Source organism: Crotalus tigris, unplaced genomic scaffold, assembly GCF_016545835.1.
Source record: "Crotalus tigris isolate CLP2741 ecotype Arizona unplaced genomic scaffold, ASM1654583v1 scf7180000017628.32516253702:7417878, whole genome shotgun sequence".
NCBI lineage: Eukaryota > Metazoa > Chordata > Lepidosauria > Squamata > Viperidae > Crotalus > Crotalus tigris.
Genome location: NW_024096523.1, coordinates 3,122,796 through 3,138,685, shown reverse-complemented (window position 1 = coordinate 3,138,685; position 15,890 = coordinate 3,122,796). Strand labels below are relative to the sequence as shown.

Below are 15,890 nucleotides of genomic sequence, written 5' to 3'. Positions count from 1 at the left end.
ATCCCTCCGCAACCATATGTTGGAGTCCAATAATTAGCTGCTTTGCAAACATCAAAGGTGACGCTAAAACTGGAGTGTGGATTGGATTTCCATTGGGAGATCCCTAAGAGTGTATGGTCCTTATAGCTAGTTCTTGTTCTATGTGTTTTGATTTGTAAGGCCCAACGATCAGGATCAGACTTCGGGTTATAACACTGATATTGGACACCTTTTCTACAAACTTTATATGTAGTTCTATTGTATGTACAAGAGTCAGGAGAACTATCTTGGCACCCTTATGGTTTAACTGTATGGTAAATCAAAGTCTTGGTTATCTGGTTTCCTTGTTTTGTAGTTTTGATACAGTTTTGACAACCTTGGTTTCCCTGTGTTTCTGCTCTTTCTTGGTGTGTGCTACTCAATAATTCTTTATTAGAGGGTTTCTGTATTATGACCTCTCGTGTAGCCATTGTACTGATTTGTGTAGGAATGTGTGTGCATATTAAATAATTAACAAATATTACGAGCTGTAGAATCCTCATATCTTCCACCGTGCGTAGAGAGACAGCTTCCTGGGGTGTCTCAGCAAGGTTGTTGATCACACCGTGTCTTGGGAACCCGTTGCTGTATTTCTTGTAAATTTCAACACCAAAGGCTTGTCAGTCTTATCCACCTTGTAGGTCACCGGATCTGCAGGTGCAGCTGCTTTCACTCTACTCCAATGGATCCAAGATTTCCTTCCAGGGTTTTCACTGCCAAAGGAGAACACATGACAACAGTATACGGTCCTTTCCATCTTGGGCTCAAGGGATCTGATTTCCAGTGCTTTACCCACACTCTATCTCCAGGCTTGAACCCATGTGTTGCTGTAACCACTGGAGGGGGTTGTTGTTCCATCATATAATGGCGCAATTTTGAAATGGCCAAATTATGAAGCTGTAACTGATGTAACAATTTCTGTTGATCTACTCCCCCCTTATGTGCCAAATCGGGCCATCCTTGACTGTCAGGTTTAAACAGGCAAGGAGGACAGCCAAACATGAGCTCATAAGGACTAAGTTGTAATTTAGTGCGGGGGGCCAGTCTGATTGCATACAAAACCATAGGCAAAACATCTGGCCAGTGTAGATGAGTTTCCAAACAAAATTTGGTAATAAGTGTTTTATGAGATCTTTCTATGAGATCTTTCCACTCTAGCAGCCGATTGAGGGCGGAAAGCACAATGAAATCTCCATTTAATTCCTAATGCTTGGGCTAAAGCCTGATTGATTTGGTGTACAAATTCAGGGCCATTATCTGATGAAATCCTAGATACATGAACCTTGTGACATCTGATTGGAGAGGGGGACCTTCTAATGCAGCTCTTTTTGCTTCTTTGTCTGCCTTCCTATTGCCCTGGGTAATAAGGCTTGAGTCTTTTTGATGTCCAGGACAATGGATGATTGCAACTTTGGATGGCAATTGGGCTGCCTTGATAAGTCTTTTAATCAAAGTTGCATATTGGATAACTTTGCCTGTGGAATCCAAATATCGTCTCTCTTTGTAGATAGCCACATGTGCGTGTATTGTTAAAAATGCATATTTACTATCTGTATATACATTTAAAGTCCTTCCCGCTGCTACTTCTAATGCACGGGTCAAGGCATATAATTCTGCAAACTGTGAACTGGCTTGACTAGGCAACTGTGCTGATTCAACAGTAGAAGTTTGAGAAACTATTGCGTAACCAGAGTATCTACATCCTTTATCCATAAAGCTAGAACCATCAGTAAACCATTGATAGTCTGGATTATGCAAGGGTTGGTCTGTAAGGTCAGGTCTGCAAGAATATTGTAGTTCTATTGTTTGCATGCAGTCATGAACAGGTTTGGTTGAATCAGGAATTGGCATTAGAGTTGCTGGGTTTAAAGTTGAACATTGTTGCAGTGTAACTTGTGGATTTTCTAATAAAAGAGCCTGTATTTTATGCATTCATTGATTACTTATCCATAAATGTCCTTTATTGTCAATGATTGTCTGCAAGGCATGACTAGTATAAACAGTCACTGGAGCTGAAAAGGTTAACTTGTTTGCCTCCTGCAGTAATAGCATAACTGCTGCTAGAATTTTTAAACATTGGGGCCAGCCTTGTGAAGAAATGTCCAGGTGTTTTGACAGATAAGCGACAGGGCAGTTCCAACTTCCCTGTTTTTGGGTAAGGACCCCTAAAGCTACATTTTGTCTTACATCCACATAAAGTGAAAAAGGCTTAGATATATCAGGTAGTCCTAGGGCAGGGGCTGTGGTGACAGCCTGTTGCAATTGTCTCATTGCTTGGGTTTGTTCCTCTTGCCACAAAAGAGGTTCTTTTTCTGGTCCCCTTAAAGCTTGGTACAATGGTTTAGCTGTGAGAGCGAAGTTAGGAATCCAAATTCTACAGAAGCCTGTAATTCCCAAAAAGGCTCTAACTTCCTGTTTTGTTTCTGGGATGGGAATCTGTAACACAGCTTGCTTTCTCTGGGGGCCCAAAGTTCTTTGTCCTTGTGAAAGTTCATAGCCTAAATACATTACAGTCTCTTGAACTAATTGTGCTTTCTTTTTGGATGCTCTATAACCACAGTCTTGTAACAATTGGAGCAGTCTGGACGTGTTTTCAAAGCAATCCTCCCTGCTTGGCCAGTTACTAAGACATCATCGACATATTGAAGGCAACAATCCTCTTGTCTGACTAACTTCAGATAAGCAAGATCTTGGGCTAGGGCTTGACTAAAGCACGTTGGCGAATTTTTAAATATACAGCTACCACAAGGATTTGATTGCTTGCCAATGGATTTATTTAGGACAGATCTGGTGGCTCCCGTGTCAACTAGCATCGGGACAACCTGTCCTCCCACCCTTATTTTAACAATGGGCTCTGGGGGTGGGGCGATAGAACCCTGTCCTCTTCAGTCTTCCCATTCCATGTCAGCTAAGCCGATCATGTTTTCTTCTCTTTCCTCTGTCTGATTGGGATAAACTGGATGCCCTCTTCCTTTGAAGCTCTTTCTGAAGCCTCTCTGGAAAGTCCCTCTAAATCCTCTTCCTCTTCCATACTGGCGAGATTGTCCCCTGGGTTGGCCATTCCTCTGGGGGCACTCCCTTTGCCAGTGTCCTTCTTGTTTACAGATGGCACACTGATTGGGTCCTAGGCATGTTCCTCCCAATGCCATGGCTAACATTTCAACTTTCTTTTTTTCTTTTTGATCTGATTTGCGTTCCTCCTCCCTGTCACAGTTACGGAACATATTGTAGCATTGAAATATTAGTGTTATCTGGTCCAGGAACCAACACCTCTCTTAGAGGGGCAATATTTTCTTCTGTTTTTATTTCTAACTTGCTCCTGGTGCGGCTAGAAACTGAGGTTTCACTTTCAAAGTTGTTCAAGCTTTTATCTGTTTCTTGAAGGGATCCAGCTGTTGCTAATTTTCCTTCCTCACCGGCTTCTGGCTGAAATTGGGCTTCTCTTTCAGGCAGAGGGGGTGGAATTTGCTGATTTATTCTCCCTTCTTCTCTTCTAGGAACGTAGGGGGGTGGTCTGGCAATTTCCTCCCTATCTTCCTGGCTGAAAATCTTAGCTTTTGTTTGAGGCTTGGCTTTTTAGCTTGCCAAATATATCTTTGTACATTCTATCTGACATTTTGCTAACCATCTGGGTCTCTGTGCAATGTTGATTTTCCATAGGGGTACTGGTCCCAATAACCATTTCCAGTCACAATTTGATGAACCCGTGCAACGAGTTCGGAATTCGCCCATCCCATTTTTGGCCACCCTACGCCCAGGGCAGTCCACTCAGATTCACAGAATCTTTTTAACATGGCTGGATTTGGTTTTGGATCTCCATAATCCCTAGAAAAACCCTTTTGAAATTCTTTAACATGCACTGGAGTGGCGTCTAGTCAACGCTCTCCTTTGACTTTTTCCCACCCATTTCTCTAATACACTACCATCGATCACTCAGCATGAGCTACAATGGTTTAACCTCCCACACAATCCTGCCTATTGAAGGCTTAAGGACGCCACCTTTGCCTTCTAGGGGGTGATCAGTCCCCTCTTCCGATCCAAAAGGGATCAGGTTTCCCCTGTTTTACAATACTTGCCTGCAGGCGTTTTCCAGACTCCTTTGTTGATTTAAGATCTGTCTGTCACCCTCATGGATCCTCAGACTGGAATGCTTCCTGATGGGTTAATTCCCTTTCCTCCCGTCGAAGTCTCCTCGTAGTCAAAAGCTACGAAGCCGGCTTTGGAGCTGTCGTCGTTTAGGAGAGGGGGGGGCCCACCAGGGCAATCCGTCTTGGAAGGTTAAATCCTTTTTCTTAAAAGCCCTTAAAATTGTCCCGGCGGAGAAGTCGCCATAAATCTTGTGGAAAAATAAAGCCTTAAAAAATAAAGGGCTTTTACGAAATTCCATGGGTGAAAGAGAGATCTTTATTTTTGCGCAAAAGGTTCAGAAGTGATTTAACAATCAGCAAATTTCTGAACAAGGGGGAGGGTCTAAACTAAAGCTTTATAGGTTTCTTTATCTCAGGAACAAAGGAAGCATAGATGGAATCTTACATTGTATATGGAATCTACTTTTGTGTAACATTCAGATAGTTTCTCACACGTTAGCTCCATTTCTCATGGGAATACAATGAAGGCAGTTTTTACTTTTATACAATGTTTCTAAATATGCATTAGGTCATTCACGTACTGTTAATACAGCTTTTGGCTAACACAACTTTCTTTTCAGAGATTATGCAGACACGTGATTTTTGCTTTTAGTGATTTTTCATTATTATTATTATTATTTTACTTTATTCTTCTTTATTCTATGTTATTCTATTTCTTTCCCACTTTATCTTCATGGTCATATGTTCAACATTCAGGTGTTTGGCAACTGAGTTATACTTATGATAGTTGCAGTGTCCTGGGGCCATGTGATCACCATTTGCAACCTTATGATAAGCAAAGTTAATTGGGAAGCCAGATTCATTTAACAAATGTGTTACTAACTTTTAACAACTGCAATGATTCAGTTAACTGTGGCAAGAAAGGTCGTAAAATGGGGCAAAATTCAACATGTTATTCAAAGAAACTATGTATATCACGTGGTGTAAATCAGTGTTTCTCGGTTCAGCAAATTTAACATAAATTCAACTCTCAGAACTCCCAGCCAGTAAGGGAGTCTAAATTCAGATACAGTGAATACTTCCCCTTCTCTGTCTGAATTCCACCCTCTGACATTTCAGTAAGGAAAGCCTGCTTTATTGATTGTCCCAAGCTCAGGGAAGCTAAAGCTCGAATTTTCTGTAAGTCAGAAGTATGGTTTCAGCCAAAGAACACTTAACACAGGAGTCTTCAAACTTGGCCCTTTTATGACTTGCGGACTTCAATTCCCAGAATTCCTCAGCCAGCGTACCTGGCTGAGGAATTCTGGGAGTTGAAGTCCGGAAGTCATAAAAGGGCCAAGTTTGAAGACCTCCTGACTTAACATAACATTACTGTTCTTTTTCTATGGACTTTTCTGAATGTTAGCCTTGGTCTCTATGACCAAGACAAAGAACCGGTTTCCGTTCAGTGGTGACGCCATCACTCCGCGTCGCGAAGCCGGCGATGCCGAAGGTCACATGACGTATCCCAGTAGTTGAAAGATGGCGGACGTGGCTCCGGGTTCTTCCTCCCCTGAGTGCGGCGACCGCTATTGCCTGGTGAGCTGCGTTCCAGCCCAGCTGCGCTCCGCCGATCTCCGCTCCTACTTCAGCCAGTTCATCGAAGCTGGCGGCTTCCTTTGCTTCCATTATCGGCATCGCCCCGAGCGAGAAGAGCAGCTGGGCGGCCCTTCAAGGCCAGGAGGGCGGACCTGCTGCTGCCTGGTGTCGGTGAAGCCCGGGTGGTCTCTCCGCTTTGTTCGCATGTATTCCGGCAAGCAATGGATCGACGCGCAAGGGGAGACGCTGCCTGGCCGATGCGTCATACGAAGGGTCCGGATTTCCCCAGACACAGGTATTAAGAGACCGGAGGGGAGGCCCTGGGATGCCCGTCCTGGATTCCGCCACAAATGTCGCATCACATATCATGGTTTCATGTCATCGTTTCTCCTCTTTGTGTCTAGAACAGGGATTCCCGAACTGCGAGGTGGGGAGGTGTGCAGAGTTTTTTCCAGAGTTTTATATGTGTGTGTGTGTGTTATTAACTTTTAAAAATTACAGTCTTTAGTGCTTAGTAAACAAGAAGTTGTCTGGGTTCAAATATTTAACATTAACTTCTTCAATATCAATCTGTTCAATACTACACAATCCAGTATTTTTTCCCCTGATTCTCCTTTCTTCTCCATATTTTTTTCCATTTTCCCCTCATTACGCCATTACAGTTTTTTGTACTGTTAATGTATACAGAGTTAAATATAAGCATCTTCATCCAATTTTACTAATATATAAATAATATCAGTTCATAAACCCAATCATTAATCACTATCCTGTTTTTCCTGCTCTTGTTAAGGTTTGATTTCCCATCAGTATTTGAAATTTCTTTATCAGTTATGATTTTCTCAATATCAATTACATTTATATAGCTAAAAGTTTTATTCAAATGAATCCTCCTCTTCATATTTCCCATATACAAAGAAAAAATGCTATCTTAATTCTAAATCATATCTTTCATTATAAAAGTCTGATTATATCTAAGGGTCATCTGTTCATTTAATCTTATTCAAACAAGTATTTAAACATACAATGCCCCCTCTAAAAGGTAAAATCTTCTGTTTTTTTAAATCTGACTCTCGCTTTCTTTGCCAAGTCGCTTTCCAAGCCAGGACAATTAGATCGCCCAGGAATTTTCTTTTTGTTTTTGTAAAAATTGCTTGACACGAGGAAGACAATTTAGGTAGGGTACTTGGGGGGGGAGATTCTGCCCATTTATATTCCTTAAACAACTCCCAGTTCCTTTCTCCCTCCATTTCTCTTTTCATTCCCTGTGTCCCAAGTTCTATATTCCCTTTTTAAAAATCTTCTTCCTTGCCATCAGATATATTTTGCAGAGGAGTAAACGGTCTTTTGCGTTTTCATTGTTATAGCTAAGTCTTGCAGTATTTTGTTTGTATATAGTCATTTATATTTCCCTTTTATCTCTTTCATCTCAACATCCATTTCCTCTATTTTGTCTTCTGATTTCTGGATTATTTGTTCATATTTTGTAGTCGTTATCTGGGAACTTTCTAGTTGTAGATTTAATTTGGAGATTTGCTCGTTTATATTGTCTAAATTGTTTTTAGTCTCATTGTGATTTCTTTTCATGTCCTCTTTGCATTCAACAATTGTTTGGTGAATTAGTTGTAGCATAGAATATATTTCTTTCTGAAAGGTGTTTGTTTTTTCTTGAGGCATCATTCCTGGAGATCCTCTAGTACAGGGATCCCCAACCCCTGGTCTGTGGACCAGTATTGGGCCGCAGCATGCCAGCAACCAGTCTGCACAAACAAGCAAAGCCCTATCCGTGGGATGCAGGCAGCATACAAAACCACGCCCCCTCAGTCCACGGAAAACCGGTCCCTGGTGTCCAAAAGGTTGGGGACCTCTGCTCTAGTATCACCAGACTCAGTAAGAGTAGATCAAAGTTTCCTCTAGTTTTCTGGTCTTTATATGTATCCTTTATATTCTAATAGATTCCAAAGTATAGGCTCAGTCCTGAAAGCAATATTTTATAGTAATCCTTTGTCTCAAATATCCAAAATTCGTCAATCAGACAAAGTTGTAATCCACAATGTTCAAAGTGTTCAAAATGTTCAACCTCTCTGAAAACAGCTCAAAAGTCTCTCCTAGCCAGGCATAGTCCAAGGTCATTTTTTTTTCTCTCCCACTACTTCTTGAAGTTAAAAGTCCACACTCAGTAGGTATTTGTAATCCAAGAAGGTAAGTATGCCAAAATATTTTTCTTTATTCCCAGCTGTTCTCCCAAGCTAGGAATCACCAAGCAGCCCAGGAAGCAAATTACAGTGTTATACACAAATCTACCACTAGATGTCATTCAAAGTCCATTTTCCACTCTTAAAACAAAGGATTGATTTCTTATATTTTGTCTCAATTTTTTTTCAAAGAAAAATTCTTAACAGTTATCTCAGTTCCCAAATGTATCAAAACTGTACCTTTATGCTACTTCCACTTCAGTATTGTATGTTTCTGTCCCCCATAAAATTAAAACGCCGCTTCTGTTTACATTCAGAGGTTTTTAGCTTCTTGAGAGCCTTTACCAAGAAATTCAGTTGTAAAATAGTAAAGAAAGGATCAATATTCTCACCGAGTTCCAAACATGCTGTTTACGATGTATTAAGTAGTGCTTTTTCTTTCTTCGGTTGTTAGCAGCTAATGGCCGGCCACAAGAATGTAGCTGGTCTTTCTCCTTCCGGTTTGGAGGGCTTTCCTTGGATCAAACAGAAAGACTGCCATCTCTCCATGATCAAGAAGGCATCCCTCCTCTCCATCACCTTTTTGGGGCGATTTTAGGCCCTTTTTAGGGCCCCCAGCAGGGTGAAATCAGGCGCGGAAGGCAGAGCCCTACCTTCCTGCGTCCCATCCTGCCACAACGCAAACTGGAAGCCACTTTTTCCAGAGTTTCATTGTATTGTTTCCATTGTTCATTTGTGTCAGTTTGGGACTGGGTTTTTAAAGGAGGTGTGTACATTATTACACTAAAAGGAGTTGTAATAACAAAAAATGTTTAGGAACCATTGGTCTAGAAGAAAGGAGTAGGAAAAGAATTTGAGTGGAGGACTTGTCTCTCCTTGCTTAATCTGCCATGCCATCACATCTCAGAGGATAGGCATGTTGTGGCTCCCATCTCTTAAGGAATGTCACCTGATAGGACCCAGGAAGAAAGCTTTTACTGCTATGGCGCCTGCCTTTCATTACCTGGAATTTAAATTGGCCTGGCCTTTACAAAGGCCTGAAAGCTTGGCTTTGCTGTCAGGGTTGGGGATCCAGCAGTGGTGATGTGGAGCCTGCCAAATGGCTACATTGTTAGTAAATTGGATTATACCCTTATAGATTTTTTTATGGTTTTAATAGTTTTAGTGTTTATAATGGCTCTTGTATGTTTGTTGAGGGAGGGGGGGTTCTGTTGTTGTTTTTTTCTGTTAACTTTATGAGCTGTCCAGAGTCATGTATGTGAGATGAGCAGCTATACAAGTTGAACAAATAGAATTTAAGCACAGTGTGAGATCGCTGTGCAAAAATAGTAAATACTAGAGCTATTAAATATGGCCTGAAAAAGCTGGAAGACAACTCATCTGTTGTTTTTTACAGCTCATATCCAGTAGCCCTAAAGCAGTGGTGGCGAACCTATGGCACGTGTGCCAGAGGCGGCACTCAGAGCCCTCCCTGTGGGCATGCGTGCTGTGTCCTGGAGAGGGAGAGGGACTGGCCCCCGCCGCCCTGGCCCCACCCACCCAGTCTGCCATGACCACTGTGGCCACACCCACCCAGCACCCGGTGATACATAAGTGGGTTTTGGATTGCAGTTTGGGCACTGGGTCTCTAAAAGGTTCGCCATCACTTCCCTAAAGCAGTGTTTCCCAAACTTGACAATTTTAAGGCATGTGGACTTCAACTCCCAGAATTCCACAGCCAGCATTGCTGGCTGTGGAATTCTGGGAGTTGAAGTCCTCATGCCTTAAAATTGTCAAGTTTGGGAAACACTGCCCTAAAGAATGGAAACTGTTGCTGTACTAACTTTCTTCCTTATCTGTACATTTATGTGTATATTCACAGAGACTGGTTTATTTTGTTATAAAACCAAAAAGGAGCTCCATACTATACCAAGAGAAGTTTTCACTCAGGATGATTTTGAACGACTCCCTGAACTGAATCCTCCTGCAGTCATGCCTCATGGAAACGTGGGAACTCCGTTACGAGTCTTCTTAGAGCTTATCAGGACTTGCCGAATGCCCAGCCGTGTAATTAAAAAGCTGCAGTTACGGTTCCCTAAATCTGGCTCATCTCGCAGGTACGGGAATGTACCATTTTCGTATGAGGGAACTGATACTATTGAAGAAGAGGAGCGAGTTTACACAGCTACGGGAGAAGAAATAACAGAAGGAGGCCACTTGCCAAATGTAGAGTTAGTAAATCAAGATGGTGATGCAGAAGAGAGAGACCACGAAGAACCAGAAAAGAAAGAAACGGATGGCTCTGACCTGGATTGTGTAAGTAGTTTCTTCCAGTTGTCAAACACGGAGCTATTATATATCTCATTACCAAGTTAAAGTTGCTAGTTTACTTCTTTGAGGAAAAAAGAACATTATTTATTCATGTGTACAAGCTAGAAAAGGTTCTTGTGAATATGAAGTCAGAGCTGATTAGCCTAAACAACTGCAATGTGTTTCTGGCCTTTGGCCTGAGATTTTTTAGTTTTTGCATTCTCAGGACTGCCCAAGTTAATTTAATGGTAAAGAATTTGCACCAGGAGCCATGTACTTTAATAGAAAGATCCTTTATTTTCACAAAATCCACAGCTAAAAATTAAAAAAAAAAAATATCCAAGGGGAATGTTAATTCAGATGTGGGGGGGGAGGACTAAATCTTAGCTGTATTATTCTTCTGTTTCTGATCATCCGAGTTCTGCTACAGGAGGATGATGATAGATGTGAAGAGTGGGAACGGCATGAGGCCTTGCATGAAGATGTCACCAGCCAGGAACGCACAAAAGAACGCTTGTATGAGGAGGAAATTGAGCTAAAGTGGGAGAAAGGAGGCTCTGGGTTGGTCTTCTACACAGATGCACAATATTGGCAAGAAGAGGGAGCAGGTAAATTAGCAGACATCTTAATTCTGTGTTGCTACTAAAGTCTGGATGCTTTTTCAACGATATGCTTTTGTGTCCTGTTTGTAAATACTTGGCCCTTTCTCATGAATGAAACATGTAGAAATGCTGATGTCTAAAGTATGTAGAAATATCAAAAGCAGGGTTAGTTGCCCGGCAGGCATTCATACATCTTCCTTTATTTCATCCTCATCTTCCTCATCCTCTTTTTCCTTGCCCCCTCCCCAAAGATTAGGGTAGAATTAGGACAATTAGAGCAAAGATTCAAATAAATATCAATGCAGGGCAAGTTCATAGAGGAGAGGGTATCCCTTTTATGTTCCCGTTTTATAAAAAGCTATGAATGAAACCGGACATAAAATCTGTCTTTATTTCAATGCATGCAGAGTTCATAACGCACTTGGATATTGTAAAGCAGGGTGATGTTAGCACAGGAAGAATGGTGGCAATGAGTTGCACATACTCTTTTCTTCACACACAACTTTTCTTTTGGCAGATTTTGATGAAGAGACAGCTGACGATTGGGATGTCGACATGAGTATCTACTACGAGAAAGGTACTGATCTATCTTGGCAGGAATAGGTAGAATCTGCAGTCAATGCTTAGTGTAACTGGAAGCTTCAGTTTAGCAAGAATTGGACTTGCTCTCCTGGCAAGGTGAGATACTGCAGTCATCTTGCCCTGGCATTCTTTCAGACACAATTCAAAATTGAAAATATGAAAATTACTTTGTTCTTCAATGCAAAGCTACAGGTAATCCTTGCTTCAAGGCGGCCCTATTTAGCAACCGTTTGAAGTTACAGTGGTGCTGAAAAAGTAATTTTATGTTGAGTCCTCACATTTACGACTGTTGCAGCATCTTGCAGTCACATGATCCCCAGAGCCATGGTGGCGTAGTGGTTAGAATGCAGTATTGCACGTTAATTCTGCTGACTGCCAGGAGTTTGATCCTCACCAGCTCAAGGTTGACTCAGGCTTCCATCCTTCCGAGGTCGGTAAAAATGAGGACCCAGATTGTTGGGGGCAACAGGCTGACAGGGCTTAGACAGGGCTGTAAACACTGAAGCGGTATATAAGTCTAAGTGCTATTGCTATTTGCACGCATCACTGCTGGCTTTCAACAAGTGAGTCAGTGGAGAAGCCAGCAGTGAAATTGTGAATTGTAATCCTTTGATATCTCGCTTAACAACTGTGTTGCTTAACAATGGAGTTGCTGGTCCCAAGTGGGGTAACTAACTGAGGACTACCTCCTGTCTCATTACATTTGTCTATAAAATACACAGGCAGCAAATTCTCACCAAAATGGCATTTCTCCTTCTTCCCTTTAATAAGTGAAATACTTCCTTACCTTTGAATTGTTCAATAGAACAAGCGTAACGTTTTAAGATCTAATAGGGTAATTAAAAAGAGTTTTGCTGTCAATCCATTTCTTAAGGCATTGGATGCAAAATCAGCCCTAATTAAATGGAAGCCATTTCATCCAGCAAAACGGGATTGGTGAAAAGAACTCTTAGTGGCTCTTCTTAGCAATCCATCCTTTGAACTCAAGTGTTGAGCATCTAAAGCTCCCTTTACTTAGACTGGTACCTCCTTCGCTAACTGTCCAAGGTCTTGGTGGACATTTCCCCCCCTGCTTTTCTGCCTGATCTCACTTCACCAGAAGTACCCAGGCCTTCTATATTCATATGCCCCACATGTAGACAAAGCCTCCCTCCTCTATAGCCTGTTGATTTTGCTCCTCTTTTTTTCTTGTGGCAGAAAATTTATATGGGGTTTCCATTCATTCTAGATGGTGGTGACAAAGATGCTAAAGATTTGGTACAGATGCGGTTTGAACAGAGACTCCGGGATGGTGTAGAAGATGGGTCTGTCCTGGGTCAACGAATTGGGAACTTTGAAAAATATACCAAGGTGAGAACTGAAGTGGGAATATATTATTTATCTAAAATAAAACAGAACAGATACTGAAAAGCCTTCATTCAATTGTTGAGGTAACAGTTTTGCTGCAGCTATTAACGAAATGTGTGGTTATAGCACAAGAGGCAAGGAGAATGATTGCTGTTGTGTGGTGCTAAAGCCCCTAATAAAGTTGATGCAGATAGTCCTCAACTTACAACCATTCATTTAGTGATGATTCAAAGTTACAATGGCAATGAAAAAAGTAACATATGACTGGGATTTCACACTTATGACCATCGCAGCATCCCCCATGGTCACACAATCAAAATTTGGCTACCTAGCAACTGGCGTTTGTTTATGACAGTTGCCCTGTCCCATGGTCATCTGATTATCATTTGTAGCCTTCCCAAGATGGCTTCCAACAAGCAAACTCAATGGGAAAAGCCAGGTTTGCTTAATGACCATATTGTTGACTTAATTGCAATGATTTGCTTAACAGCTGTGGCCAAAAAGGTCATAAAATGGGGCAAAATTGGCTTAACTGCCTTGCTTAGCAATGGAAATTTTGGGTTCAGTTGTGGTGGTAAAATTGAGAACTGCCTGTATGCTTCTGATAATGATTACACTGTTTCTTTAAAAACCTGATTCCTCTCTTTATTCTGGTGTCAGTGCTTTGTTGCTTTAGAACTGATTGTCTTTCTGTGCCAGGGCTTTGGCCGAAAAGTGATGGAAAGACAGGGCTGGACCGAAGGTCTTGGCTTGGGAAGCAGCAGCTCGGGAATGGCTGAAGCCTTAGACAATGAGGGCCGGAATCCCCGATGCAAAAGAGGCTTGGGGTAAGCGATGTGGGTCTCTTTCAAAATAAGTGCAACTAAGGGTTTCCACATAAAGATCCAGCTCTGCACGTGTGAATGGGCTGGTGGTCTCAGGTCTCTGGGAGTGTGCTGAAAATAACACATGAAACAGTCTGGCATTCTGGAGAAATCTTCTAGCACTTACAGTCTTGCTGTCTGAGTATGATGCAAAGTGCAGATCAAAATATCTGGGAGGTAGTTTTCTTGCCCTAAAGGCTGTTTATAAGAATAAACTGATGTAAGACTTCAGTTCCATGCTAACTTTAAAATAAGGGAAAGTTGCATTATATACACAATTAGTTTCACTGCAGCTTTCTCTACATTCTCATGCATTGGAACATCCTAAAAACGGAAGTATTTTTTTAACAAGGGATAGGAATAATAATATTCCCATGTGTTAGGGCAGGGGTCTTCAAACTTGGCCCTTTTATGACTTGTGGACTTCAATTCCCAGAATTCCTCAGCCGGCATGCCTGGCTGAGGAATTCTGGGAGTTGAAGTCCACAAGTCATAAAAGGACCAAGTTTGAAGACTCCTGTGTAGGGGAAAACTTTTTTAAATATAGAATAATTTCAGTAAATATTATAATTACAACAATGAAAGCTAATACAAACTAAAAGATAAATAAAAAGATGACCTACAAAACCCTGGATGCTTCTCCAATAGGATCCCAACAATGTGGAATAACTCACCTTATGATAACTAGACTGGCCAGCACATTGCAGGTTTTCTGGAAGATTGTTAATTCCAAAATGTTCTGCAGGACTTTTGATGGATGACTGTCCCTTTGGTTATAATTGTCCATGTGATTCAGATATATATTTGGTATGTGCTGTTAGGATCAAAGTCTTTATACTGTGAATGTTTTATTGTTGGCTTATTTTTCCTTTTGTGGATGTTTTAACTGTTGGCACCAAAGATGCTTTAATATTTGGAATTGCTACCGGTATTTCCATGGACCTTTTAATCACTCTTGTAGTGGTTGTAAATTGAATTTGTATGAGTTATTAAATGCAACATATAGAATATTTTTCGTTCCCAAAAATACCTAACTGAAACCTACAACAAATGTAATCCCTGTTTTTTCATATCAATTTCTGCAAATATTTACACACTAAACGTATATAAATGCTAATATGCAAAAACCTCTGCCAGATTTCAGAACAACGGCCCTATAGAATATTCATGAGGATCACAAAAGGATTGCATCAATTGTATTATTTTTTATTTGCTAGATTTGGGGGGGAAATTTCTCCAATGTACTTTTTACAATATTGTTCAGAGCAGAGCTGAAGGCAACTGATACTCTTTGCTTTGTCTCTAAAGACCAACTCATTCTCTGCTCTTCTTTAGGTATCATGGTGAGAAACTCCAGACTTTCATCAAACCCAAGAATCCACGTAGGGACAGCTACGGTCTCATTTCTACCATCTATGATGACCCTCATCCTGTGGACTCAGAAGATCAGCTTCTTCGGCGTCAGCTGCCAATCAGTATGAAGTACCGGCAAGAGGTGTCTTTCGTCCAAGCCAGGCACGGCATGCAGGAGAATTCCAGTTCTTCATGAAGGACTTGCCAAGAAGGAAGAACTTTCAGATTGTGTCAGCTTTTCCAATGGCTGATTTTTTTTCATATAATTTTATTACTGTACATTAGCAGACAAAAGAGGTATAACAAAGCCAGAGCAGGTTTTAATTATTTATATTAAAAGAAAAATACCCGATACTGCTTCTTGATACTTTACTATAACATTAATTAAAAGGTAATTGGTGATTCCACCTCTGCAGATCTACAGTTCACATAATTCTACTCTGTAATAAGTCTATATGAAATCTTGCATTTTCATTCTTGACTTAAGGTGTGTCCTGCATACGTTTTTTATGCAATGAAGGGTATTTGGCCTAGTATATGGTGTAATTGAAGAGCAATGATTATACTCTGACTAAAAGAGGAGTAAACTTGACCAACAAGATTGAACTCTAGTGTCAACTTTGCAACAAATTGAAAAGAAGCCATTTTCACTTCGTTTTCGGTTGACACAATTATACATTAACAACAATGTTAATGTAAAATTTTAAAAGACACAACAAAAAAGTAAAATGAATTGGATATAGGTGGTTTCTATGTTTTTACTTAGAACCACTGCTCTTATAGTCTGTCCCTTTAGCCCAGGGGTGGGCAGTTAATTTTCCCACATGGTCACATGAGAAACTGGGATGTTGTGGAGGACCAAACCAGTAGGGCTTTGAAGGTGCGTAGGCATGCACCTATGCACATACATAGATTGGGGAAAAAATGTTGCCTTCAAAATAAAACCAATACAATTGTATTGGATGCATGGCACATACT

General features: G+C 41.0%; 1 protein-coding gene across 1 annotated transcript; it reads left to right on the top strand.

Moving 5' to 3' along the window:
* Window positions 1–5,607: 5,607 nt before the first annotated feature.
* GPATCH3 (G-patch domain containing 3) lies at window positions 5,608–15,264 on the top strand. The gene is made up of 7 exons (XM_039334229.1): window positions 5,608–5,979; window positions 9,738–10,171; window positions 10,596–10,773; window positions 11,285–11,344; window positions 12,578–12,699; window positions 13,396–13,523; window positions 14,895–15,264. The coding sequence occupies exons 1-7, from the start codon at window positions 5,628–5,630 to the stop codon at window positions 15,106–15,108; spliced, it is 1,488 nt and encodes a 495-aa protein (XP_039190163.1). The 5' UTR covers window positions 5,608–5,627; the 3' UTR covers window positions 15,109–15,264.
* Window positions 15,265–15,890: the final 626 nt, after the last annotated feature.